Source organism: Gymnodraco acuticeps, unplaced genomic scaffold, assembly GCF_902827175.1.
Source record: "Gymnodraco acuticeps unplaced genomic scaffold, fGymAcu1.1, whole genome shotgun sequence".
Lineage (NCBI taxonomy): Eukaryota > Metazoa > Chordata > Actinopteri > Perciformes > Bathydraconidae > Gymnodraco > Gymnodraco acuticeps.
Genome location: NW_022989810.1, coordinates 3,784,964 through 3,803,454, shown reverse-complemented (window position 1 = coordinate 3,803,454; position 18,491 = coordinate 3,784,964). Strand labels below are relative to the sequence as shown.

At 39.5% G+C, this 18,491-nt stretch overlaps 1 protein-coding gene across 1 annotated transcript in view; it reads left to right on the top strand.

The window, feature by feature from the left end:
- The window catches only part of bckdhb (branched chain keto acid dehydrogenase E1 subunit beta), a 103,084-nt gene extending 88,562 nt beyond the window's left edge, over positions 1 to 14,522 (top strand). Inside the window, exons 9-11 of the mRNA XM_034229455.1 lie at positions 1,024 to 1,110; positions 12,052 to 12,202; positions 14,055 to 14,522. Of these exons, the coding sequence (XP_034085346.1) occupies positions 1,024 to 1,110; positions 12,052 to 12,192 (228 nt within the window). The 3' untranslated portion in view covers positions 12,193 to 12,202; positions 14,055 to 14,522. The remainder of the gene's footprint in view (positions 1 to 1,023; positions 1,111 to 12,051; positions 12,203 to 14,054) is intronic.
- Positions 14,523 to 18,491: the final 3,969 nt, after the last annotated feature.

The window sequence follows — 18,491 nt, the reverse complement described above, 5'->3', positions numbered from 1 at the left end:
ATTGCAATATATTTATTTTCACGATGTTATTTATTTATGATTATCCTTAGGCTCAGCAAATATTTGATGTCAGCTGCTGCTGTCTTTTTTTCTATAGTTCATAGTTATTAATCAACAGAGCCCTGCTGTTTTGTCAGGGCCTTTTCTTTAAATATAATTTTAAAATGTCGATACAGTAGCCCCTTTTTTTTAAATGTCTATGCTTAAGTTTTTATAGGTGTTGCCATCTGCTTTGTGTAGCGTGGTTCTACAAGAAAGTCAGTGCATTCATTGGGTGGTATCAGAGAGTTACACGGGTCTGTAAATGCAATGAAAACATTTGGCCACAGCAAATCATTTATATTAAACATGTAATTTTTACTTTTGAATACTTCAGTCCAAAGGATGTATTGAATAATTTAAGTGATATATGTGTACACATATACATCATTAATTAGTCAAAACAGGGCTACATTTGATTGAATTAAAAAGGTATAATATGTGGTAAACTGAAGAGCCGTTTGGGAGCCAAAAGAGCCGGCTCTTCTTGGTGAGCCGAGCCAAATGATCCGGCTCACCAAGAAGAGCCGGAATTCCCATCACTAATGCATGTAGCAGCTGCGTGTGTGTAGCAGGCGGGGGAGAGAGATCGAAAATACAAAAAATAATCATAGAAGCATTTTGCCGTCCTTTTGCATATTATAAACGGAGTTGGCGACACTAAAACTGCAATATAATGTTTGTGTAGCAATAATACATGACATATATTACAGATAAAAAGACCGCTAACATCAGAGCTTAACGGTACCATCGTCTTTAATAATTCAGCCCCGGGGCCCGTTTAATACCGGGGCTCGGTACCCTCCCTACATACAGGAATTACTTTCTTTTGAATGATTTTCTATTTTGCTCACTTTTGAGATAAAATGGTAAATATGAACTGAAATGTGCCTAAATCTCTCGGTTTTATTTTTACAGATACATTTTAAACCATGAAAGTAGGGAACATTTTGTAATAATCTGTGTCTGTCTTTTGTTTTTCAGTCGGTGGTGAAAACTGGACGCCTGCTCATCAGTCATGAAGCACCAATAACCGGAGGCTTTGCTGCTGAAATCAGCTCTTCAGTACAGGTTAGTGTGTGCCGTCTTTGTATCAGAACACACTGTTTCATGACACTTTATTGGGGTCTGTAGCTCCCAGGGCAGGGGTGGCCAACCCGCGGCTCTCGAGCCGCATGCGGCTCTTTGCCTAGTTTCATGCGGCTCTTCAGTTCATATCGAATTGTATATGTGTGAGTTTGGGGGAGAGACACTGACTCCTGACTAGTGTTGCACGGTGTACCGATACTTGAAAGGTATACCGCGATACCCTGTCGTTAAAAACGTTACGATTCCTCCGTTTCATTAGTATCGGTACTTTAAGAATGACGGGGGAAAGTACTCCGGTGAGAAAGCGCTGTTTTAATAAGAGCCGTGTGTGTTCAGCGCTCTGCTTCCACTCCCTGCACTGCAGCCGTGCCTGCAGTCCCGCCCCTCTCAAGCACGCTCTAAGTCCCTCCCCTCTCTCGTGCACGCGCTAGCTGCCAGAGCATGTGAGAAAGCGAGAAGCATGGCTGCAAGTGGGAGTGCAGCTGCCGCTGCGCCTCGGCTTGTTGACAAAAAAGACGCCAGAAGCGAAATTTGGAAGTATTTGAGCGATATCTCTGACAGTGAGGGCAAGCCTACGGACACCACGAGGCCTGTCTGTAAGAAATGTATTAATTGTATTTAATAGGAAATCTTGTCATTTATTTAATTTATTGTTCTCATTGTTTAAAAGTTTGTGTTATGGTTATGGTTCTGGTGTGAAATAAAGCACAATAATTACATTTAAGACTGTTTTTTAAGAAAAGTATCGAAAAATAATCGGAATCGCAATTCTTGACTTGGTATCGAAACCAAAATGTTGGTATCGTGACAACACTAGCTACTCCTGACAGTTAAACCTGATATTTAGTAGGTCTGTTAAGTATTAACGTAATTTGGCCGGTCAAAGTTGTTTGGGCTCGGATAAAATCGCTCCGTTACTTTCGTCCCGGCTCTCCCTACGTGTGTATGTGTGGTGTCAGGTGTCAGTATGAGAGGATGACAGCAAGTCTAATTTTGATGTGGCCCAAGAGCCAATCACAATAATACCTGCGATGCAGTGAACCAATCACCTTTGAGGGGGGGAAACCTATCGTTGATTAAACACTATCCAGTGTTTCCCCTACCATTGTCTTGGAGGGGCGCTGCGCCCCGCCAACGGAGCCCCGCCCCCCCCTGAAATTCAAGGTGTTTAAAAAATATATATAATTTTTTTTTTTAAATATATATATCGCACCAAATTGCAAATAATCTATAACTACTGTCACTTTTCACATTGAACATGTGCTCTTTTATTAAATAAACTAAACGCTTTCATTTTAAGTTGTGAATTTAGTGTTTTTGACCCTAAGAAACACTGATGCATTAATCAATAACAATAATCCACAGCTCCTCTCTCTGCTCCAGAGGATTTAAAAAATATATATCCCAATGCCACAAAATTGCATCAGTGACGTGGTTGAAATCTTGTCTCCAGAAAACAAAAAAACGGAAACAAGCGGTATCAGTGCCTGTGTGTTTGATGTGGCTCTTTGCAGTAACATAGAAAAAATGTGGCTCTTAACCTCTGACTGGTTGGCCACCCCTGTCCCAGGGGCTTGAGGTGATCTTCAAAGCTATTGGTCTTAATAGGGAGCAATTAAAGTCCCACTTTGTAATAAAGCTATATGGCCTTTCACAAATTGCCCGAAAGCAACGGTGTAAAACTTTGAGGTGTGCCAAACCAGCATGAGACTTAAGGGAAGACATCAAGACAAATATGCAGTGTGAGGTGAAAGTGAAATGTACATGCTGGTGTTAGCATATAGAGGCGCTTTAAAACCTTCTGTACTTCAAATTGATTGATTTAGTTGTTTAGAAATGACAGAAACGGCATTCTCTGTATTACAGGACACCATAGTTCCCTCCGGAGGGATTTCTCTCCCCCCCGCCTTAAATGCCTACATTTGACAACTTTGTTTTCTTCTGTATTGTAGTGACATTAATATGTAATGCTTGCACTTCTATTGGCTAGTGCTCCAGCACATTGTACGTGATGGGCAAAGGGCCACTTCTCTAAGCGGTTGACCATTCGCAACAGAGCTGGCCAGCTAATCACCTAGCAGGTTGGGCTCTGGTTTTAGGTGAAAAGAGCTACTGCCACACAAACAGTAAGAGAAAAATAAAGCACTTTATGAAGATTAAAGTTCAGGTATTTAAGCATTTAAGAAATACATTTGTTGTTTTCTTTAAATTGTGAGAACATTGCAAACAGGAATAACTGGTAGCAACTTTTAGCAAGTATGGTTGGGCTGATAAAAGATAGAAACGCACCAAAAACAGTAAAAACCTCAGAGGCAAAGAAGATGTCTTTAAATATCTTCTGTCGGTCCATAACAAAAACATTTGCTGAAATAGCAGGATATCATCATATTTGAAAGGCAGAAAACGGCAATTTTATTTTACATGAAAAATGAATTCAACAATTCATTATTATTAAAATTGTTGTCTATTATTTGTCTTTCAAATCACTTGTTGATTAGTTGTGGAGTCTCTTAACAAAATGGAGGGAAAAATGATTCTAAATATAAGTAAACACTATTAGTAATTAGATTCTACAGAGTAGCACCTCCATTAGTTCTCTACAGTGTTTTGTAAGCTTGTACTACTCATCTGAGAGTGTTGATACAGTGGGTCTAACTATCCATATAAGGTGCCTGAAATATTGTGTGTTGCTGCCAATACAAAAGGCCTTGACACTGTAACAAAGACGTGCCAGAGACAGCCGATGACCAATTCTGAGCTAAGTGCGATGCATGACTAAATTAAAAGCCTTCCCCTTCTCATCATCCTAATTATATCTATCTGTGTGTGGTGAGATAATTCTCTTCAGTATGTGGGGTGTTTTCTCCATGTGAGCAGTGAATACAACTCCCCTCTGAATACCTGCCACTTTACAATTCATGGGACTAAGTGTATGCACAACACTGCATTTGTTACCTGGAGCCTTTTACTTGTTAATGTGTATGAATTCAGTTGGAGCAGGACAAGACAATCGATCCTCTCCTCGTTTACTGCCAGTCAGACGTTGCTCTCTCCTCTGTCAGAGAGGGCTTGAATGGCCGATGACTCATCGTCCTCATTTCCATGTTTCCACGTTTTCACATTGTGTACGGGTGATGTAAGTTGTTGGTGTATTCACTGATTGCCTTCTATCTGCAGTATTCACATAGCCTCAGATACACTGCTGTACTGTTTTTAAAGGATGCATCTTCACCTCAGTCACGCTGTTAAACACTACATTATATAATGTATATTACTTCTTCAAAGACAAAGAGATATGCTTATTTTGGCTTCCTAACAAATAAAATGTATGATAACCCTCAGTACCCTTTAATACCCAAAAAGTAATTCCTTTCTAAGTGAAGCGTTTAGTGTTTTTTGCGTTGAGCCAGTTTCAAGCACTTGGGACTAAAGCAGGTCTTTTCTGCTTTAGTTTGTGGATATCAAGATGTGCCTTGCTCCATAACTGGAAGGATGAAAGTGCCTGATAATCTCAGAGCTTCTTTCTCAATTGAATTTTGTTGGAAAAATATCACTCGTCACCGGCTTGATCTTCAATATCAGGATACATGTATTTATTATCCTTGCAAGAATGGAAGTAGTCATCACATACAGAGCTTATGGGACAACTAGTTCCAGAACAGTGTCCTTCAGATGCTTTACATACAAGAGAGGGTGTATCACAGTCACAAGATACATGTATACCGGTTCAAAGCAGTATTCTATGCTTAGTTCAGATTAGCTAAGACCCACGTCAGAAATGATCATGCTTGTCATATGTTTATCTCCATAGACTGAATCATCATGTTAATCAGATAGCTATCATATGCCTAAAACAGTCCTGATGCTCTTCTAGGTAATCATACATCCTGTCATGTACACAGCTATGTAGGGCCTTTTGTTATCATGTGCTACTCTGATATTGGAAGAGTACATTCAGTATTTTTCCAAACAATTTGACAGTTCAACCCAAAACAAATCTTTAACATATCACACAGAAGACGGTTATGAGCCACAACATTCTTCAAAGGACCACGTTTAATAAAGCAAGGATACTCAAGGAAATACGAATCTGGGTAGTTCAACCGCTTTCAAGATAGCGGTTGAACTGGAATGATGCGTTGTCTGCATTTACGGATGCTTCCTTTGTGTTGGAATGTATTTGTCATAATAGCCTGCAAATTTAAAAAAGCTCAACTTCTATATCATTTTTTTAGAGCATGTTTGTGGCCGACAAGCAAGATCGTTCAATAATTTATTTTTTATTCAGTTATGTTCGTTACCATTAAGTGCCCTATGATAGGTAAACAGAGACATACAAACTAAGCAAAAAAGAATTTTGAGGCATTTTAATTGGAAGTAAGCCTCTTGATTCGGAGAAAAATAACCTACAGGTCTGCTTCCACTGATGGGCTCTCGTCTTTTTAATGGAACCTTGAGAAAGTCAACATCAGTTTATAATTTAAAGAACATGCAACACTACAGATAATGTACTAGTATTTGATATTGGTCAAGCAGCCAAAAATCAAGCTGTAAGCCAAGCAGTGTTTCATTTTTGTTTTGTTTACTTGGCTTACAATTAGTCTGTGTTGACAGGTTGAGTCTGACTGCTGAGCCCCTGAAAAATGTAGAAATTAAGTTATTAAAGTAGTAGCCTTGGAGACTAATGGAATGGTGGTGTTAAAGGTCCTGGTTGACATGACATTGTCTTGTTTACCAGTGTGGTCTGGTAACCTTCAAGGGACAAAAAGATAAACTGGTTATCAGTAAAGCCTGTATAGTCTAGGGAGCACTTTAGTCTATTATTTGTGAAAAAAGGAAAGGCTTCAGCTACCACCTATCCAGCTGAAGCCTTGAAAGGTCTTCGAAGATCCATTTATGAACGTTCCCCTTTTGTGTAAAGAACAAAGGGGCTTAATAAGGGCTTGTGAAGTTTCCTTTATCAAGCTTTGGCTTTAAGCCCTGGTGATGTAATGATGTGATATTGGCTGGCCCTGTCCTGACTGTTTGGCTGATGACTGGACAGGTTATGGTTGAATTAGATGTCGCTTGAGACAATGCTTGCCTGGACCTCAAGGATATACAGATAGGAATGGTGATTCACTGCCCCTCCCTGAATCTCCAAACCACAACATAATTGACTAGTTCAGATTCCAAAAAGGAATGCAGATTCTTTGATATTGAAGAAAACATAATGTTTTCTATTTATTGTCAAATAAACAATTAAAATGTGTAAATGTGACCAGTTTGAATAACAAGAACTCTTGTCTGCGTAGAACAGTTAACAAAGTGCAATTGACATACCAAGTAAAGAAAAGCTTTTACTGGATGCAACATTTATCCTATCATAAGTTTATTCTCCACATGGCCATATTTGACACTGCATTTAATATCGCACGGCCACTCAGGGGGGTCTCAGAGTTCTCTGTAGGGCCCTTGGATTGCATGATATTAAAACCAATGCTTCCCTATAGCATGTAATTTAAACTGGCAGAGTCCAACATCCACCCCAGCATGCCCCACTGAGATGTGGTACAGTTCTGGGTCATGCTTGAAACAGCTCTGACTCCTCTGTAGCCTAGTTGGAGTCCCCTAAATATGCTTACATGTGTTGTGCCACAAATGCCTTCTCAGACGTCTAGTTGCCTGTCAGGCTTGTCTGAATGAGAAGCAGTCCCGCTGCGTCAATCTTTAAAAGTTATGGCAGTCCATTCCTAAATATTTCTCCATCCGAAGATACACTAAACTGTCTTCAAAGGGCTGTGTTTATACATTACATGTTACTTTTTAGACGCTTTTATCCAAAGCGACTTACATACTCAATACTGTGGGCAATCCCCACAGGAGCAATTTGGGGTGAAGTGTCTTGTCCAGGGACACAACGACATGCTGACTGCAGTGGGGTTTGAACCTGTGCTCCCTTGATCCGAACACCACGCTCTATCCACTGCGCCACACACCTCCTATATACAAGGAGGTTTTTATTAAAAGACTTGAGTATTGGATACAGGAACCACCATGTTGGGTAAGGAGAATGTATAACAGTGGTCTTCTTCTGGTCAATCCCGTCAGTTGCCCAATAGCCAAAAGCTTGATCCACTCAATAGTCTTTTCCTACCTTCATACAACTGCAAGGTGTTTAGCAAACATCTGAAGTAAAATAACCGCTGCAAGCAAATTCGATTTTCTCTGTTGAGTTCAATGTTTCTCTTACAAAGTCTTCTGTCATAGAGGGGTGCAGTAATGAGTCCTAAAACACAGGAAAGAATTGGCATTATACCACTTCTATTTATTAAATAGTGAAAAGAAACCTCACAAATAATTGTATTTTTGGGACATTGCGTGAGTTTGTTGGATCTCTCCTTACTGGCTGTGTTACTTTAGTTATGTAGCCAATATGCTGGTTGTCAAGTGAGAGAAGTGTCCAGCGTACCACACAATTAGTTGACCGTTATGATTGCACCACTCATAGTGTACTGCATTTAGCCATAGTTGGCATTAGCACTTGTGTTATCAAAATAGCATGTAATTGTATAGATTTAAATTAATACAGTAGTTTTAAGGGCAGACCCTGCTTGTAGGCGTACACTCCTCATAGTTGGACTCAACTTTATGTTGTCATTGTCAGACTTTGCTATACTAATATCAAAGATCAGCCATCTAAGCTGCACTTGGTAAGACTCAGCTGTACCGACTTGCATAGACATATTGAGCTTTTAGTACCGTGTCGGTGTAGTGTTTATGAAAAAACAAGATGTATTGGCTGACTATTCCAGTTGGCTCTACAAGAATGGCTCTATGGTGTTGTTTGATCTTCACCTAATTTGAGAGCTTTTGAAACATGTTGAAGAATTAAAACTACTGGGAACAAGTAATATCAACACTGAGCAAACGCAGCTAAATTCCTCACAATCCTCACAATGGAGGGATACATAAAACACACATGTTCAGGGGTGCACATAACTGGTATGCAGGTACGCATGCGCTGCAAAAATCCGATTTGAGTAATGTCACTTGTGTCACTACGCGCCTTTGCGTACCTCAAAACATCTAAACAAAACACTTATTTCGTCTACACGTGTTTCTTGTCAACTGTCAATGGAGTAAACTACGAGACATGTACAAAAAAAACAAAGACATTAAGCAGCTACGTTGCCGTTTCGCTCCCTGCAAAAACTCTTCGGACTTTCTGTGACTGACTGAACTGGAGCTGGCCGAGCCGCGCAGGACATAACCGACGGACCTGTGAAGCTTACAGGAGGCAGAGGCTTAGATCACCGGACAACAGAGTTGGTCGCCGTGTGCACAGACAGGGTTAACGTCGGTATGAACAACAGAATTGTGCCAAAACTCCGCCAACTGGCTGCAGTGGGAGACTCCCCTGAGCACATTCTGTGCCCCGCGCGCACACTGGAGAACTGCGCAAAATCAGCTGATCACAACGTTCACGCTCTGTGGTCAAGCTGCTGCAGTTTGATTTACACCAAAGTGAAGTAAAACACACAGTTGCAAACTTCCTCAGGGTGTTATGGAAGAGTTTGAAATCAGACAGAGGTGGAAGAAGTACTCAGATCTTGTACTTGAGTAACAGAACCAGAGTGTTACTCTGTTACAATAAAAGTCCTGCATTCAAAATGTTACTCAAGTCAAATTTAGAAAAGTATTATCCTCAAAATATAGTAGTCATTGTGCAGATTGGTCCTTTTCAGAATAATATATATGATATGTTTTGTAATGATTGATCATTAAAGTGTTCTCAAAGCTGGTGAAGGTGCAGCTAATTTTACAAATTAGATCAAAGTAAAGTACAAATATCTCAAAATTGTACTTAAGTACAGTACTTGAAGAAGTGTACTTAGTAACTTCCCACATCTGAAATCAGATATGACTTCAAGTCATGTGATCATTTCTTAGTATTTGATCCTCTAACTTGGCCTCAGGAAATGCAAGGACTTCACAGTTTTGGCAACAGGTTTTGGAGAAAGCAAATCAGAGGCTTAAAAAGAGACAGGGAGGTGCATCTTCATCATCTATCATGCAAGAAGTGTAAATAGAGGACAGTGAAGGAGACACTGAGGAGGACCACGCTTCGTGTGGGGTGAGTACCAAACGCTGTCTCCTGGTACTCATCTGAGTAACTCACTAAAAAAGTTATGTTGCAAAAAAAAAAAAGATCACCTTTATTTTGGAGAAATTGAATAATGGTTAAGTTCCACTAAAAGCCTCTTAAATCTTTCCGTGAAAAATGTACTTCGGCCAAGCAGCGTCTATCTTCACTGCAGCTGATATTGGCACTTCCCCATCCATCTGACTGCAACCCCTCATCTGCTGGTGTTTTTGACTAAATCTGGGAGAATCAATATCACTTTATATCGAATGCAAAACGCAAGTGATTTGGCACTGCCAGGATGACATATTTATATTCTGACATTTAAGTATATTACACATAATGATGCACTTCCCAAAAGATAAATACCGATTTGAGTGAAATCTGAGTTGTGTGGCCATTCTCTGTCCAGCTGTGGTGGCAGGCAGGCAGACTACTGTACTTTTCTTCCACTTCCAGTCAATGTATTTAAAGGAGATTACAGATGTGATCCAGACAAAAGGGCAAACTCCCTGGTACTGTCTGACTGGTTGTCTGTAGTTGGGCAGAGAATAGATCTTGAAGTTATAATCTAAATTAATATGGATTGTATTGTCACTTTCATCCATAGACAAAGATAACAGAAACACAATAAATATGCTTGTGTATGTGTTGGCTAGCTGCCAGGCATGGCATGCATCACGTCTGAATAATGTTTTAAACAAGATTGAACTTAATGATCTCATGTTCTGCCTGGGGGCTGTATTAGCAGCAAACGCAAAAGCACGTCTGAAGCATAACGTAGCATCACTCTTCAATGAAACTACACAATCGAGAACCACTGTCTTTATTTTCTCTACTCGCATATACTTTTAATTTGAAACTGGGCTTCATAGACCCCAAGGCCATGGACATTTATCAGCACATGAAAGCAATGTTCTAAAGGAGAAAATACTTTGACATGCAAAGATAAGTCTTTCAGGTCACCAGTAGTACAGCCGCTGTTTTTAGTGCATGCCGGAGAGAATCAATCTCAGGCTGTTCAGAAGTCCACAAGGAAGGCTGAGACAGAGCAGTGAAGAAAAAATAAGGGTTTCTTCAAATGGTATTCAAGCTTCAAGAACAAGTGCAGCTCCCCCTTGTTTTTAGATTGAATTCTTACTGGCACTTAACCTCTGACTTCTGGCCTCTGTTTACAGGATGTTGTGCCAATAATTATTGTTAAGAAAACTTTACTGATTTGAACTCAATAATGGCTGGTTTACTTCCTATATCACCACCGTCCTAAGTACTCAAGTAGTCCAGACAAATACCAGTTAAATTCCACTGGTTTTAGATACCAGTACCACAGTATAGCAACAAAACAATAAATCCCATGTACTTGAACAAACCCTCCTTTATTAAAAACATTTGAGCATAAGAAAACATGGAACGTGTCCTAGGTTGAAAGTGTTCTGTTTTTCATTTTTTACTATTCATGGGGGGGGCTGCAGCTGTTATTGTTGAGCTCTTTAACAAGGTGTTGTTCTGTACTGATGGATGATCTCACTTAGGCATTTAACGGAACACTTGTAGGCAGATATGCTGCCCTCATGTCTCAACAAATATTATATGGCTTCCCTTCAGAATAGACTTTAAAATAACTAAGGGGATCCCCTGTCACTTAATTTGTCCAATACACATTTGGTGTATGAGAAAATGATGACTGTAATTTTTGTATTGCCACTTAGCAAATGCTCACCCACAAAGTCATGTGTTTGAAAGCAGCGCTGTGCCTGGATACAGCTTCACAGATCTGTTAGCGTGGCTGTAAACTCTTCCTGTTACATTAATTGGTTCCTGCATCCACACTTGATGATATTGGACTTGTATTCCTACTTGGCAATTCTTTTGAATTCATTAATACAGAACAAGTTGTACCTTGTAAACTCCACAGGCACCTGGCAGCAAACATATGCTGGGTCCCCCCTCGCTTTTTCTCTTTTTCTGTGCTTTCAAAGTATCAAAGCTCCTCATCAACACTGACATCCTCATGGACTCTGCCAGATATTGTTATGGAATTAAGAAAACATAGTTTCAAAAATGCAAGCCCTGCCAAATGCCAAACTCTTTTATGGCTGGGTTCTTACTGCAGGATAACGTGGATGGCTGAGTTTGTGATGCTGGCAGTGTTGCAAGAAACAGGTCAAAATCTGTTTTCTGTCAGACAGGCTACAGTATGCAACTTCCTCACAGTCAACGCGTATGCCTTTGTTGTGGTAGCTTGAGTTGTTTGCGGGTCTATTACATCTAAAAGAGGGTACTCCAGGTCTTTTTCTGCAAATCTTTGCACACGTTCAAGTGTGTTCATTTAACTCATCGGGGGGTTTGTCCCATTTGTACTGTTTTGTCAAACTTCATTGTGCTTTGTCTCCATGGGGAGAGGTCAAAAGGCACTATGGAGACACGAGTCATTGCTTGTTTTGAACCTTGGCCAAATTTACTGAGCACCTGCCCGAACAATTTCAACTTTGAGCATATTAATCAGACAGGGCAAGTTCTTTGATCCGTTCTGGATCAAGCATTTGATACTGTTTTTTATGTTTTAAATCCAATATCACATATCCTTTTACCGTGTTGCAAACTGATGATGTGAACATACTCGTGTCTGCAGCAGCCTACATGAATGCCTTCTTTCTCTCAGACTGTGTCAAACATCAAATCTGTTGTAGTCTGAACATGTTAGCTTGACTTCTCTGCCTGCATGAATTATCTTTAAACATTCAACTAATGCTGAGAGTATTTGTCCTCATCTGTGGTTTTTTTCCTACCCCTTGCAGGAAGAGTGCTTCCTAAACCTGGAGGCTCCCATCAGCAGGGTCTGCGGTTATGACACCCCCTTCCCTCACATCTTTGAACCTTTCTACATCCCAGACAAGTGGAAGTGCTTTGACGCAATTAAGAAGATGATCAATTACTAAACCCCGTCAGGTAGGAAAGATCCAACAGCTTCCTTTGAAGGAAAATAGATAGTCATTTAAAACACTTAGTGTATATAAATGCCTCTCAACCATTGCCCTATAATCTACATCATATATTCCAGTGATGTAGTTATGAAGACATGAAAACTAACTATGATCTGCCATCAGTAATAAACAAACATTATTCAACAGAAAATTCAAGTAGGTTTTTCCTACACGCTCTTTTAATTACCTATCTGATTTAATCCTCCACTAGACATACAGTTTGTTCTTATTTAGACTCGTCCTCCAGGCCCCTATTCAGACATGTCATGTACATTTAAAAGCAAGCACTACTCACCAAGTGTATTTATCCTACTCGCTTTTAATTGTATCTCTGGAAAGTTGCACATTTAAATTTGACCATAAGGCTACACAACAAGTTTGCATACAGCTAAATATACATTGGTGCTTCAAAACACCTTGGATGATTGGAACATGAACCTCCTGTTTTATAGCCACCTGTAGGTAAACATATAATAATGATTAAGGTTAGGGCTTAAGTTCACCATTAAAAGATTAATAAATTGATACAAAATGTAATGCAAAAAAAGAAAATTGTATTACATAAAAGAAAAGCGTTGCCAAATCCAATGGTGCATTAACTTGCTCTTCCGATGGTCCAGTTTCCTGTGTTAAGTGGATTTTGACTGACTCAAAAAAGAAGTTGTGTGTTTGTATTGCTCAGAGCGTTTGAACAACATTTGAATACCCGTTTCCTGTCTGGAACCAAATGATCACATTATTCCAATGACACATGAATGCCCCAAGCTCATGAAGTTCATAATATTAAATCATAATTTGTGTATCTGCCCTATGATGGGGACGTTTTTTTCTCGTGGCCCCATGCTACACCTTACTTCCAACATCCTGAGAACATAATCTCCTTGGCGTATATATACCCATAACATAAAGGTTCAAGATATTATTTTTCAACAGAGATATTTAAACCAACTCTGTGTGGCAGTCAGTCAGGCTATTAAAATGTTGCCTAAATATTGCTTTAATGTGAGGGGAGTCTTCTATGATAGCGAAGTCAACAGTCAGGGAAAATGCGTTTAAGATAAAGCAAAGACTATCACTAAAATAAAAGTATAAAAAGATAGGAATATTCTGTGGTGTTGCTTTATGTTTATATTAATAAAAGGGTCAGGTATTTCCAAACTTGCATATAAAGAATACAAAAAATCTGTCTAAGTTTAACCATTCATTAAGACCCTGTCCGTATTCTTCCAATGGCAGAGCCATTCCTCTAAGAGCCAATAAAGCTTGCCAATGCAGGTCCACATTTTAGTTGGGAGTTACCTGGTGATAGGAAAGAACTGCCTCCTAATAAGCGCCATTGGGGACTTTCTGGCACCCAATGTGAAGATTGAATGTTTTGCGGATTCTGAAGCATCTGCTTTGGGTGTATTCGCACCTGTACTTAGAGTCACCGACTTATAATCAGACCACCCAGAACTGATTTTAGTGCCAAGTGTTAACAGGGCCTTCATGTCATTGATATGCCCAATTTACTTGTGTAAAGCTCCCACTGTTCTGTATGTTATTATCTTTCATTGGTTACAGAAGTGTTGAATCATCCTTTGAGATGGGACAGTCAGTCTGCCAGACTCTTTCGTAATCCATTTTTAAGCGTCAGTGTCATCCTTGAGTTATAGCCATTGGAACGATGGCCTTAAATAACAACAAAGAAGGAGCATTAATAAAAACGTTTAATTGAATCAGCACGCCACTTCTCATCTTCGCTTTTACTTTTATTATCCACCGTGGACCGCAGAGTTATTACCTTGAACTTATTGAACCTCTCACCTCTTCCACAGCCAACTTCTGGTATCCCTAAACCCCAGGCTCTCTCCTTTCTCTCTTCGTTCATCATATCAGTGGAGATCAGCCGGGAAAAGACACTTTGTTGACCATCCAATCAGGAAGCAGCATCCAGATGGGCTCCATGTCCCCTCTGCATCCTGAAGACTGTTACATCAACTCTGCATTGGGGAACCTTGTTCTGTTGGAAGAAAAATAATCAATGAATCCTCTCGTTTTGGTGAAACTCTGCTTTGTGGTCGATATAATTAGATTTCCTCCTAAATAAATGGACGGATACTGTGGGGAAAACTGTATTTGATTGCATTTGTGGCTGTCTGCCTCTCTGTGTTGTTACCTTTTGATTTAACGTGTCCATTTTGCTCTACTCTTTATTAAGTTTGACATTAACTAACCTTATTGTACTAATATAGTGGATCTGTGGTTTTTAACGAAAATAAAGTAATCCGAATTTTGTGAAAACATTTGGTTTGGCTATTTGCATTGCTTTCAATTTGTTGGGAATGGGATTGTACATTGTCCTTGGCAGCAAAAAGTAAAACATTTCTGGGGTTTCCATTGGTCCTAGAGTTAGAGAAAAATATATACAACTTAGTCGTAGGGAAACCTTTACCTAAACCATAATGAAATCTGCCCATGTCACATTGGAATTCTGCCCATGCCTCAATGAGGAGATGCTGGCGCGAAATGAAAATGTGCTCAACACTACCAGCTTATGTGTGTAGGGAAAACTCAAATGGCTACAAAGTTAATAAATCATTTTTATGAGGTATGGAAATTTGACATCTTGTTGAACACATTTGATGCCTTAGATTTAGAACTCACATTTGTCGGTTATAGTAGCACTTTGATTTAAAGGTCCCATGTTTTGGCCATTTCTACTGATCATAATTCCATTGTTGAGGTCTACTATTGTGTACGGTATCTGCTGGCATGGTCTATATCCAGCATCCAGGGAAACACAGCGGGAAATCCACCTCACACTGTCCGCTCTGGGGGCCTCGCGGGGTGGACTCGTGACTGGGGCAGCATAGGCACGTATTTTCTGTGTTAGTTTTACTTGTTACAGGGTGTTCTTTGAGGGTTTGTGACTTTGCAGACCGTTTACATGCAGAACAAGCGACATAACACACAAGGGGACGGGTAATAACCAGAACATCATATGATGGGACCTTTAAACTTTCACATTTTTAAAAGACAGAAAAGACATAGCGTTTGAACTTTTGTCCTTTTTATAAAGTTTCCAGACTTTTCCATTTTATCTGTATTTCCATGAGAAAAATGTTTCTTCCTTGTTAAACTTCTTGAGACTCATGGAACCAATAGTGACCACTGCTGGAACATAAAAACATGTTTGAGAAATCACGAGTGATGGAAAAACTTTTACCTGAACAACAATAAAAACCACAGATCAAAAGTTTGAGTTGTATCCATGCCTCCATTTGAATGACGCCAGCAAGAAATTATAAACTGTTCGTGCTTGTGTTTCATGGCATCTCTAGAAGCTGCATCACGTTATAACAGCATTATATGGAGTGACTATACTGAAAGAGTTATTATACTCATCAAAGGAAGGCTACAATTGTAAATCTGACCTCAAAGCAGGAAACAGGATCCAAATAAATCTCTTACTTTCTCTGGCTGACGAGCCTGTACATCAGACAATTCCTTGTGTAAAAATGAAAGTTTTGGTTTCAGGGTGACCCAAACTGCCAGTCGCTTTATTCTTTTTGAATAATGATTCTTTACAGCAAATGGAAGTTTAATTGCCATCTGGCTTATCACCAAACATGACAGAGCGCGTCTTGGGACCGTGAGAATTATAAAGCAAAACTCAAATGTAATCTGACATCACATTTTCAGGCATGGTAAAGGTCACCTATTATGCAAAATTCACTTTTTCATGTATTTTATAGATAAACATGTGTCCCCTCTGTGTAAAGAGATTCTGAAAATGTCAAGAAAAAAGATTTGCTCACTTTTTGTCCCAATCCATTTATATAAAAACCTGTCTGAAAATGAGCTGATCAGATGTTGGCCACTTTATGATGTCATAGCGATTGGTTTGGCTTGTGTAACCATTAGCCAATCACCAACAGACAGAGAATCAGCACTTTTGAAACAGGGCTGAAACAGAGGGGATTATGGGATGCTACAATGCATGATCTGTTTGGTATTTTGAGCCAAACACTTCAGAGACATGTTTTGTATCTGAGACCTATAACATATTGATGAAAAACAGCATAACGTACCTTAAGAGGCATGTACAAATCAGAAATGTAAGTGAGGATCAATTATTCCATGTATGTCCACAACAAAGCTAAACTGTTATATAAGTAATTCTGAAAAGCTCAAAACAATAAGCTGAAATAACTGTCCAATATATAATTGTAAAGGATAACATTAGCAAACTGGTGTTTTACGGGTAGGATTAGTGTTACACATCCAGCAGATACAAAGCAACATTGGCTTTGTATGTGTTTCTCTCCACTTTTATAAAATGAGCCCACCTTTTATAGTTTTGTTTTTGTTCCGCCCAATAAATGAGTGTATCAGAACTGTCTAAATGTTCCACCACCTTCACCAGGTAGTCATTAACTTCGCCAATCTGCCATTTGGTGCCTAATCGGTAGTAAGCAGTGGGTTTTAATTGAAGCTTTTTCGGCAGAAATGGCTGCCTGCTGCTGCTGCACACTGTGTTGATGAAAGTGAACCAAAAATAGTCAAGTTGCAAGCCATAAAACCAAAACAAAGAGCTTCATAGGAAATCTCTGTAGAGCCACTACAAAAGAACCCTTTCTCATTACTTTTAGTCATTTGATCCATTGTTAACATACAAATAATTATATTAAATACATGTTTAATTGGGCTGAATTGGCATCAAAATGCATCCAGAATAGTTTTTCTTAAATATTAGACTGTTTATAAGAAAGTCCTCCCATACTGGAGAAGCTGTTACTTTACTTTTCAGATACTATGGCGTGACAGCACTCTCCTTTGGAACTACTAATTGACTAAATAAATTCAGCTGTACAATGCAAATGTAACTTCTTAAAAAAAAGGCCATCATTTTGAATACTTATAGGAAACTACTTTTTAAATTAAATAACCTAAAAGCACGTATGTATTCTTTATTGTGGTATTGCACATACAAGTCCTAATGTAATTGTATACCTGTACATGTTTGCAGCCTCGTGGTCATTTATCCCTCAGGCAGTTGTACGCTTGTGGGGAATAGAATAATTATCTGGCTTATGAAACGTTTACAGTGGAGCCAGGACCAGATGGCCCCGTGCCTCAAGGTCTTTGCTTTTAATTTGCGTCTCAAGTGCTGAAATAAACCCATCGATGGAGTTTAGGAGTAAGGTGAGAAGGACTTCAAAGTGTGGCTAATGAATTAACAGGTCCATGTTTTCCCCGTGGCACAGACTTGGCTTTATTACAGTACAGTGCAAACATATTGACAGAATGGCTTATGTAGATTCAAATCTGGACACCAGAGAGAGAGAGAGAGAGGTTTTGTCCTACGTAACACAGCCATCTGGAAAATGTTCTGATAAAATCATCATCATTTTGTGCTTTTGGCTATTTGTTGTGTTATTTGGAAATATTTTAAGACCATAGAGATCAAGATGTGTGCAGCAGTGCGCACGACTCGCTCTTCTTTTCATTTCAACTGCTTTCAATATGTCACACTGTAAACCATTTATCAAAGTGAGGGGAACGGCTTTGTGCACTGTGGAAGTAAACTGCATCACTGATGTTTTAATGATTATCCAAGTAATATACACAGATTCAAAATAAAACCAGGTGGCAGTATGTATGTTGAATTATGGCTTGTGAGAATAAATACATCTGGAAGGGTTGTTATAGAATGATGTATTTCACAGTAATAATGACCAGGGGCCTTGCGTAGGATTCACATGGGAAGGTTGCTTACGTAGGACAAAGCAAATAAATATGCACAGACATTTTCCGATTCATAAAACACTGCGTACCGGCGTAGGACTTGCGCCCTCAGTCCTACGCCGGTTTCCCTTTATAAATCACAATCAACTTGAAATGCGGTGCAGCTTTTGCGGGCTTCACGTAACGCCCATATTTGCCTATAAATAGTCAAAGAAACGCCCCGTATTAATATTCATTTTGACTGACTGCATGAAGAAGATCGCAGGAAATGACGACAGAACAGCTAAAAAAGACATCTCACACCGTGTCAGATGTTGGTTCTTTTGGGGAGGTCGAGATAAATCACATTGTTTGGTGGATGCAGTTTGAACCAGAGTAGCAGCATGGAGGATCGGATCGTCACCAAAATAAATAAATAAGTGGTCCGAAAAAAGTTAATGACAAAATACCTATGCAAAATACACATAACCTTCCTCAGGCAGTGTGTCAGTGTGTTTGTGCTGGGGACAGGAGACCCCCCCCCC